Consider the following 10,042-nt stretch of genomic DNA (forward strand, 5'->3'; position numbering starts at 1 on the left):
CAGGCTAGTAGATTTCATTCTATAACACGCAATATAAGTATTTTTTACTTGCACAGTGTTCTTGTGGTCAGAACAAAAGGCATGAACAGTATATGCATACTGCTTTTGCAATTTCTCATACAAACTGGTTTTGATAAGTGTATGGCATGTATCCTCTGGCTTACAGGTGTGGAATTACGTATGCAGTATATTGCACTTTGATAGAAAAGAAAGGGTTTGAATATTTTTGTTAGGAGTACTATGTTAAAAAAAATAGCTTTAGTATTGTATGCATCAGTATTTCATGGAACTCATGGTTTGTACAGGCTAGAATTCTCCTCCATTTAAAAACCAGGAATAAGTTCTAAAAGTGCTTTTGTTTTTTTTTAGTAAGACACTACAGAGCTGCTATGTACCAACTTAATACTCTGCTGGTTATGGGTCTCCCTCCCCATCAAAGACATGTCCATAAATGCAGATAAAAACATTACTTCAGACCCATCATTAAAATAGCAAAACTATTCAGTTAAAACCTGCAGTTTTCACAGCTTTTCACTGGGCTTCGTGAAATACTATCTCATTACTTCACTATTGTGAATGCAATTGTGGAGTACTTAAAATTGCTATTAATAAATTCACACTGGAAACACTAAATTCTGTTAGCTTATGCTGTTTTCATCTTGCCACTTTTGTACTTGCTTTTAAATCTAGTTTTCTATTTCTGATGTCTTTATTTCCAAACTGAGATTTATTTTATTCATTTAAAATAAAGAAGAAAACACTTTCTGCTTTTTTCATAATGTCATCTCTGCATTTGACACGCTGGTTTGTAGGCTGAAGAAGAAAAGCTGGACTCCACACAAAGTTTGAGAGCTTTTTATTCAGCATTTGTATCCCAAAATAACACTTGATTTGGGAAGATAATGTGCCTCAGAGGGAGCAGGCACCATATTCTTTAGTGGGAGACTAGATTGTGCATGGGCAGTTACTTGGGATGTATAAATGCAGAGGCTCCTGGAGACCAGCAGGCTACAAAGTATGGAGAGGAGAGGTGGTTCATGTATCTTGTGATAGGGATGTGGCAGCAGAGTAGCAATACAACATGGACAGTGGGAGATCAAATTTCATCTGTGGTTCCACAGTAGGCTGTCTACTTAAACTTCCAGGAGGATATTTAAAAAAAAATCATTAAATATAAAATTATGAAATGAGTCTATAGAAAAGTGTTAAGAATCAAACTGGATATATCTAGTAGAATGACAGATTGTTATTTAGCCCAAGTGAGTTATCCATTGTAGAAACCAGTCTGCTCATTAATTGCCCAAGATGAAAAATTATTCCCATCAAGGAAAGATATAAAGTGTAGCAGTTGATTCAAGTCAGAAAAGCTGGGGTGGATGGTGATTTCTAGACATAAGGGATCATTGCCAATGATGTCCACCACTGCAGCCAGCAGAAAGGTGTGACACTAGCTGAGCAGCAAGCCTGCATTTACTGCTTGACTGACTTGTCCTGCTTTGTACCTCCTCTCCCCACATTTCCCTGCTCTTTTAAGGGTCAGCTGTGGAAAAAATTTCCAAAATGTTGGCAAACCTGTTTTATCATGGTTGTAGTGGATCCTTTTTGAAGAGGCCAGCTTGCATGAATTCATATAGCTGTGGAGGTTTTATACCTCAAAAATAGTTTCTACTGTGATTTCAAACAAAGCTGAAAGTTTTGTAAAAACAGTTTATAAACAGAATAGCATCAGAAAATCCCAGCTTGTTAGTGGTGTGTTGGAACTAGTCAGTGACATAATCCCTCCTGTATTCACTTGCTGTAACTGTCCTCCAAAAAAGACCTAGATGGACTTCTAGAAATCTGTAGTGCTATAAAGCTTGAATTTCATGGAAGTATACTTAACTTTCTAAGAGAAACATTTTTCTCTTTGTTTTTCCTCTTCCCCATGCATTTGTCACTTTCAACTGATCTAAGCACCAGGAGACAGCTAAACTAATGGAATAGACTAGGATGCATAGATCACTGCTGCTTTAGAATAAGTAGCTTTTTCAGAAGCATTTGCTTAAACATAGGACCTTTATTTTTAGAGTGGTACTGGTAAGTGATTGATGGTTTGGGGGTGCAGATCTTTAGCTGGTTTTAGCATTCTTTGAAAAAAGAGAGAGAGATATAGTGGCTGTAAAAACAGATAGTTAATAGGCCCCAAATTCATCTTGATTTGCAAATAGTTACTGCATTAATTACAAATCAAGTTTCTGTATACAGCTTGCTTCTAACTCAACTGCAGAGCTTGCCTCTAAGGCATGAGGATGTCTGGTTTGGTTAGTGCTCCATCAGCCAGTGAGTGACAAGCCCTTTTCGTCAAGTTCCTCAGAGGCTCCATATCAAGCATGGAGCCAATACATTGGGAAAATCTGAGTGCTTTACTTTGAGATTCAGCTGCAGGGGTTTCAGGTTGTCTTTGAGAAGATGCTGTTCTAATTTTCTAAGAAAGCTTTTTTTCTTCCCATTGTTCATAAACTCAAGATGTTCACTAATGGGAAAGTCTGTAAATGGAAAATGCTTTGCTCTGAGCAATGAAGCTTATTTTAGCTGAGGAAATTTCAGTTTTACTAGCTTGTAAAACTCCTATTATTAAACTCCAGCCTCAAAAGAAAGACAATAATTTTCAATGAGATTGCCTGAAAAATTGGCTTCTTAAACACATACTGTTCCCCCTTTTAATTGCTACATTTCTGTATTTTGGTGTAGAGGAAATTATTTTATATTCTATAATTATTGCCTATGCTGTACTTGGTCTGTAGTAAAACCCCGTGGATGCACTTGTTTCTGTCCTTGTGTTGTTTTTAATGGAAGTTAGGAAACCTAAACAGGTAATAAAAATAGAAGATGTTCTACCTGGCCAATGTCCATCAAATGTTGTGCTGTTCGGTGGAGAAAATTTGTACAGAATGCAGGTAGCCCTACTACTTTTAATACTAAAGAGTCTTCCTAGGACATGTTTCTGTGCAGTTGAAACTATTCCTTGGGAGATAGGATATTTTGGTAACATCTAAATGCCTTGAATTAACTGGGGCCTTATTAGTAAGTATCATTCAATTAAGGAATTTATTCCCTTTTGGTTTCCTAATGTAGACAACTTGAACATTTTCTTAAATACTAGCAGTTATCCCCAAGGAATTTCTTTCTTAAAGATGCAGCATTGACTACTTTTAAGAAAAGAAAGAGGATCTAACAAAATGTTTTAGTTAAAATAGCATTAACTGAGTCATCCTCTGCCTGTTCAAAATACGGAGCAGATGAATTTCCTGCAGCCATGGCCAGTGAACTGAGGTCTGCACAGGGCCAGGCCATCTCCTTGAGTACCTGGACCACAGTCTAAGAGCTGGGTCACAGGTGATGCAGCCTTACACATAGGACACATTCAGAATGAAGAGCAGAGCAAGTCTACCTGAGCTTTGGCTAATTTGGATGGGTCTTACACATGTCATGTTAACACATTCTATCTACCAGAGTTTTCCATGTATAATTAGTGACAGTTTTTGCTGTCTGATCTGACTGGTGGGGCTGTTAGTAGGGTAGAGCTGTCCTTAATTATATATACTATATATTTACATAGGTTTTTTGTTTTGCAAAGAGCAGCAGATAACTGGTAAAAAAGCCTACTATTAATTCTCAGCTCTGCATATGAAATAGAGCACAGGGCTGTTCTCCACAAGCAGTAAGGGGTTCCTAGTTTCTTCATTGATTCCCTGGGTCATGCCTATAAAAGGTACAGGTCTGGGAATATTATGTTTGTTAGGAAGCAAAAGAGCAAAGATGTATAAAGCTTGAAAAAGCAGCTTGTTTTAAATACATGAAGCGTTGTCAAGTTACTATCTGGTTAATGGGGGCGAAGAGAAGCAGTCAGCCTGCACTAATGCTGCCAGGCAAATCAAAATTCTAGTGCCTCGTTATTTCTGGCACATTTTAATAAGCACATAGCAGTTAAATAATGTATTGACTGTCAGGGCAATTACATACACACAATTTATAGCAACATAATGAGTTTGGGGCTTCCCTCCCCTCTTTTGGGATCAGAGTCACCATTAAACCAGTATAAATGGAAAAGCCAGAATTGCTGCTCTGCAGCCAAAAAAAAATGAGGTAGGGCTAGGTGTTTGCTACAAAAAAAGACATAGAGATTTGCAAACCAGTACCAAAAGAATGGTCTAGCTGGCAGGTATCTTTTGTATTTTATTTTTATAGCTCTGCAGAAAAAGCATAGTCTACTTGTGGAGGTGAGATACAAATTGGAAATAATGCTGTTGTGTCATGTCCACCACTACTGGCTCTGGTAACTTGCCGTCCCCCTTCTTTGTATGTGTGTCTTTAATTGTTTTGTTTAATGCACTGGGAAGCATGACTGTAAACCATGTCAGGGCTCCAGCAGTTTGGAAGTCAGTGTCCACCTTGATCTTTGAATATAGCTTCAATCTGGTCATTGAATGGATTCTCCTTTCCAAGCACCTGAGGCCATTCGTGTAGAGCCTTCTGCCAGGTAATGCTTGTTCCAAGGGCTGCAGCAATCTGCAAAGAGCACAAACACTATCAATTTCTTGTGCCACTGCAATGTAGCTGCTTCATGCCAGTACTTGGAAGGCCCCATCAGAAAGAAGACTCCTGTATAACCATGTGCTGGACAGGAGCTTCTAACCAAAGAGAATACCACATTTCAGCTGCTTGAATGGGGCAAAATCCTTCTCAACTGTAAGAAAAAGGTGAGTGCCATGTATCTGCACCTCCTCAATCAGTCAGTGAGTGTAATAGTCTTCAATCACTTCCTAATGCTTATGATGCCTGGTCCATAAACTTTCACTCAAAAGCCCTAGAATCTGATTATTATTATTTTTTTCCAAAAAACCCAAACATTTTGAAAGTGTTTCAAAAGCACCACTTGTATATAATGCATAGAACTCTCACAAGCCCAAAGTAATTCAGGCTGCTGAATGCCTCTGATACTTCTAATAAATATTCTCTCTGTTATCCTATAAGGAAACCACTGGTGTTGAGCAAAAAGAGGCCCAATTATATCTAGGTTCAAAACTACCCAGCTCTGATGCTCTAAGTTCATACCTACTGCTGGTTGTCTTCAAAGCTTTTTTTCCATGAGACCTGCAGAAGTGGTAAAATAGATTTTCTCCTTGCTATTGGAACTACTCGAGCATTCCTAGAGTTTTTGTCCAAGAACTCATGCACTGAAGAGAAATTGTATCCACTATACTGCCAGGATAGGAAACATCAGGAAAGAGAGAACAGCCTGATTCTCCTTTAACCAACTTTTTCATACTGTGCTAACACATTTTTTATTTTATTTCTGATATGCAATTATGTTCTGCTTATATGGTAACTCCACTTTCAAGTCTAAAACTCGCCCTGACGTAAATTATATTTTTGAGGGTTAAATAGGGGCTAACAAAGCCTTTTTATTAAGGACCAAGATGGGTTTATGGAATCAAAGTATTTGAATACTGATGTTTTGGAGCTTGGGAACAGATTAGATCCTTTGGAGATTTTTTTCATGCACTTATTTATAAATCCTGTCTTTTTGGAAGCCACTGTAATGATGTGTCAGAAGACAGTAACTTTGTTTTATTCACAGCTAATGTACAGAGAGACATTTATAGGGTGGAAGCTCTTAAACTGGTCGTTTGAGGTTTTATTAAGCTAATGAAGGAAGAGGGCTAAGGGAGAGGGATGAGGAGATTGTGCAATAGTGTGTTTCACCCTATGGCTGCCAGAGGACTGAGACCTGTGTCAGAGTGGTCTGTTCTGGCATGATTGTCACCAAACCTTCTGTTCAAGTCTCTAAGCCTTCTGTATGTTTTTTTGGTAGATTTGGTTTGTTTGTTTAAAAAAAATCTTACAATCTTTGTGTGGTGCACCCTCTGCAAAAGTGTCAGTGGAAGTACGGTCTGCAGTGCTTGGGTTACTGTTGACTGGAGTTTAAGATGAATAGGCTTAGACTGGCCAAAATTATGTTGGTCCTGCTCAGATATAATTTAATGTGGTCCTGCTGACTTCAGTAATTTACCCTGGATAAGTAGTGTGGCACAGAGAGAGGGTTCATGATTCTAGAAATCACATAATCACAGAATCTTAGGGGTTGGAAGGGACCTCAGAAGATCATCTAGTCCAACCCCCCCTGCCAGAGCAGGGTCACCTAGAGCACATCACACAGGAATGTGTCCAGGTGGGTTTTTGAATGTCTCCAGTGAAGTAGACTCCACAGCCTCTCTGGGCAGCCTGTTCCAGTGCTCTCACAGGAAAGAAGTTCTTCCTGATATTCACATGAAATCACTTGTTTTGTAAGTGTTTTTTTAAATTTTATAGCACTTGTGCAAATTGTATCAGGTCTCAAAACACTTTTTTTTTTTGCAATTAATTTTTTGTGAGGATGACCACATATAAGCAATTTTTTTAAAGGAACTATTACACATTCATCCTAGAGCCCTGAGTGACCATGACTGGGAAATAGATGTGTTTTTTTCCAGCAGCTTCTGGCTATCTTTTTCTTCCTTCTGCACCAAAATGGTTATAGGCATGCCTTTTAGCAAAGTGTAAATACCCAATAATCTGATATGTGTTCCTTCAGCATTTCCTCTTTCTTTTCTTTTTTTTTTTTTAATTTTTTTTTTTTCCCCCTGGCTGGAATGTGCTTTGCTATGTCTTAAGGAAAGAGAAAAGGGAGAAGCTAATAACTTTCAAGCTGTGCTTTCCTGCTTGTACATAATCATTAAGAATCTTCCAAGCATCTCAGGTTCCAATCTGTGATGCTCAGGGCTTTAGCTTTCTCACTGGTAACTTCATAAAAGCAAGAAACAAAACTGTTCATGCAGGATTCTGTTGAAATGCATGGTCATGTCATCCAAACAAAGCAATCAGTTGTTCTAGAAAGCAGTAATGTCCTTCGAGCCATCTGGCACTCGGAATGGTTTGCAGTGATATTTCATAGTGAGAGAGAGATGCTGAAAAAAAGTCCCTGGGCTTCCACTGCAGTCAATGGGAAGAAAAAGTCAGATTTCTTCCAAGGATGACTAAGCCAGACTTTGAGGAACGGTGTCAGAGACAGCTCTACAGGGAATTTAGAAGGATTGAGTGATGCATTTTGCTTTCATGTGACAAAAGTAAATGGTGTGAATCTCCTCCACCTATGGCCTGAGCTGAGTGTTTTGGAAAAAAAGAACTAATGGAGCCCAATTTTAGCTTTGAAACTTCAGAGGAACGCAGTTATACCAAGAATAAATGTCTTTTTTGTAGCCTTCTGTTTTGCAACAGGTAAATACGCAGAATAAAAACCCTTTCTTGCCAAGATATTTGCTGTGAAGGAATATAGTTCTGGGCCTCGCTAAACAAGTGAGCACTTGGTTTTTATTCCTTCTTTTAGGGGGTTTAAAATATAAAATACTGCTTGGAGTGGGGGCTAGTTTTTCCTGACTGAGTGTCCTATCCTAGACTTCTTCCAATGCATGAAAAAACAGAACAGCTTTAATAGGACAAAGGGAGTTTTGCCTCATGCTGACACCTGTAGTCTAGAGAAGTCTGAGAAGGGTTCTTATTAATGTCTATAAATACCTGAAGGGTGGGTGTCAAGATGGAGAGGCCAATCTGTTTTCAGTTGTGTCCTGTGATAGGACAAGGGACAATGGATACAAACTGTAACACAGGAAGTTGCACCTCAACATGAGGAAAAACTTCTTTACTGTAAGGGTTATGGAGCACTGGAAAAAACTGCCCACAGAGTTTGTGGAGTCTCCTCCTCTGGAGACTTCCAAGGCCCATCTGGACGTATATCTCTGTCACCTGCCTTAGATTCTGTGGCAGTCCTGCTCTGGTAGGGGGCTGGAATCTATCACCTCCAGAAGTCCCTTCCAACCCTTACCATTCTGTGACACTTGCCTCTGCTATGTTTATACCAGAAGATTATTTTTTTATTAAAGAGACAGAAAATTAATGCAAGTGAAATCCAGGGGCTGACATCAGACACTGGCTTATCCTGAGAACTGGTGTATCATAACAACTAGGGATCACTGTATCCTTCCATTGGCAGAGAGGGGCACTGTGCTCCTTGTTTCCTAAAATCCAAAGTTTCTCCACATCTGAAGGGAAGAGCTAAAATGTTTACGCTTTCCTCAAGTGCTGCTCAATTGTTTATTTGTCAAGCTGTTTGTGAGGTGTGGGGAATAGCTGCTGAAGTGAGAGCCCCCATTTACTTGTTGAGCTGATGAGGACATCAATCCTCTCCCACTAGGCAGCTTCGTACCTGGCCAGCCCATACCTGGCCTGGGGCATTCATGTCATAAGTAGAAAGCACAACTTTAAATGAAACTAGTATGAATTGTTAATCATCTCTCTCAAGTGTCCTCTTAAATATTACTCTCTGCTCAGTCTTCCCCTTCTTTTTATTGACAGCCACTCTTTTGGAGCAGAGTGCTGTGTCTCAGCCCAAATAGTGGTATGTTGATAACCGGCTTCCATATACTAGCAGGAGAAGAAAAATGGGTTTAAAGGAGAAGATGTTTGGATAAGGCTAATTAATAAATCCTATAAGGGTAATAATTCACTTGAAGTGAGGCATATCTACAGCTGGCACCTTGAGTGTCAGGGGAAATGTACCTGTAAAGGCATTAATGTCATCCTAACAGCAGGAGGGGGGAGGCCACAACCACTGCAGGATGCCAGGTCCAGCGGGAGAGAAATATGGCAGCGCTTGGCTGGATCTTGCAGCTTGGCACCCTGGGGGCTGCATGTAGGTTTGCAGCTGCCCTTCAGTGCCCTTTTTTTGACTTAGGCATAATACCTTTAGGGTAAATATTTGCTGCCTTCAACTCTGTGCTCCCTTCCAGCTGTCAGAGGGATACATAATGTGGACAAGAGCCTGGATGAAAAGCAGTGATCAGATGATCTTCCTCCCACAGTGGCCTGTTGCTGGGTGTTATAAGAAGCTTTAGGCCAGCCTCAGGGTAAGACACAAAAATATTGCAAAGACCTTTTCTTCTTCACTCCAGGCTCTCACTATTGCATTTTCCCCAGATGGCAGTGGTGAGAAGGGGATTCATTTCATCACTGTTTTCACTCTTGCTTCTTTTGCCAAATTTTCTCTAATTGCTTCCTTGCAAAAGGAAGCAATTTTTGCCTGCAGCAAAAAATCCCAATGCACTTTTCATGTCCCCAGGCTGTGAGCTCAGACTTTCAGCACCTATCTCCTGGTACCGCACGGTAGCTAAGCAGGGATTTCTTCTGTGAAGGAGTCCCTCTTCAAACAGTAGGCTCTTTTGACTTGGCAAGGCTGAACAAGACACAGTATTGCTTTGGCTGAGAAGCATGGATGTAGAAAATAATAAGTAAAGCATGTATTTTGCCTTTGGGCTTCCTCTTGCCCTTCTCCACTGGCTCAAGTGACAGCCCAGTCAATGGGGAAGGTGATGAAATGTTGGAATCCACTAGTGCTTGCAACATGCTACTGCTGAAGTGTTTCTCCATGGACTGGTCTATCTTGGCATGCAAGAGAACATTGCATCAGGTTATTTGGTAGTGGGGGTGAATATAGGTGGTATGCCAGGTCACATCATAAAACTGGTTCAGAAATTCACCTTATGCTTTTGAGCAGGGGGACCTGCCAGGCGGCACTGTGGGTGGCTGGGTGACACAGCTGGGTTTGCTGGCATGGCTGGATCTGCTGGCACTTGTGTGTGTATGTGTGTAAGAGAGTGTGCAGCTGGAAGGGCTAAGGAAGGCAGTGGTGCCCTAGACAACAGCTTTCTCCGAATTGTTCTTGCTGCGGTACAGGGAATATGGCCATGGCACAAGGCATCATGCACTAGAAAGACATCACAAAGGATTGTCGCTCCTCCTCCCAGTCGCTGCTCCTGGGCAGGGATGCTGGGATTGGGGCTGGCCGCTTGGGGGCCACGTTTGCTTCATAGCCGCAAGTAGCAAGACAGTTCTGGATCTATTGCTGTGTACAGAGGGATAGAGAACAGCGGCTGGGGGCTCTGGGGCGGGGCCCCTCGGCGAGGGCGGA

At 40.7% G+C, this 10,042-nt stretch overlaps 1 protein-coding gene across 1 annotated transcript in view; it reads right to left on the reverse strand.

Moving 5' to 3' along the window:
* Nucleotides 1-4,419: 4,419 nt before the first annotated feature.
* The window catches only part of AOAH (acyloxyacyl hydrolase (neutrophil)), an 80,073-nt gene continuing 74,450 nt past the window's right edge, over nucleotides 4,420-10,042 (reverse strand). The window contains exon 22 of the mRNA XM_010002151.1: nucleotides 4,420-4,548. Coding sequence (XP_010000453.1) covers nucleotides 4,420-4,548 — 129 coding nt within the window. The remainder of the gene's footprint in view (nucleotides 4,549-10,042) is intronic.

Source organism: Chaetura pelagica, unplaced genomic scaffold, assembly GCF_000747805.2.
Source record: "Chaetura pelagica isolate M959 unplaced genomic scaffold, ChaPel_1.0 scaffold417, whole genome shotgun sequence".
Lineage (NCBI taxonomy): Eukaryota > Metazoa > Chordata > Aves > Apodiformes > Apodidae > Chaetura > Chaetura pelagica.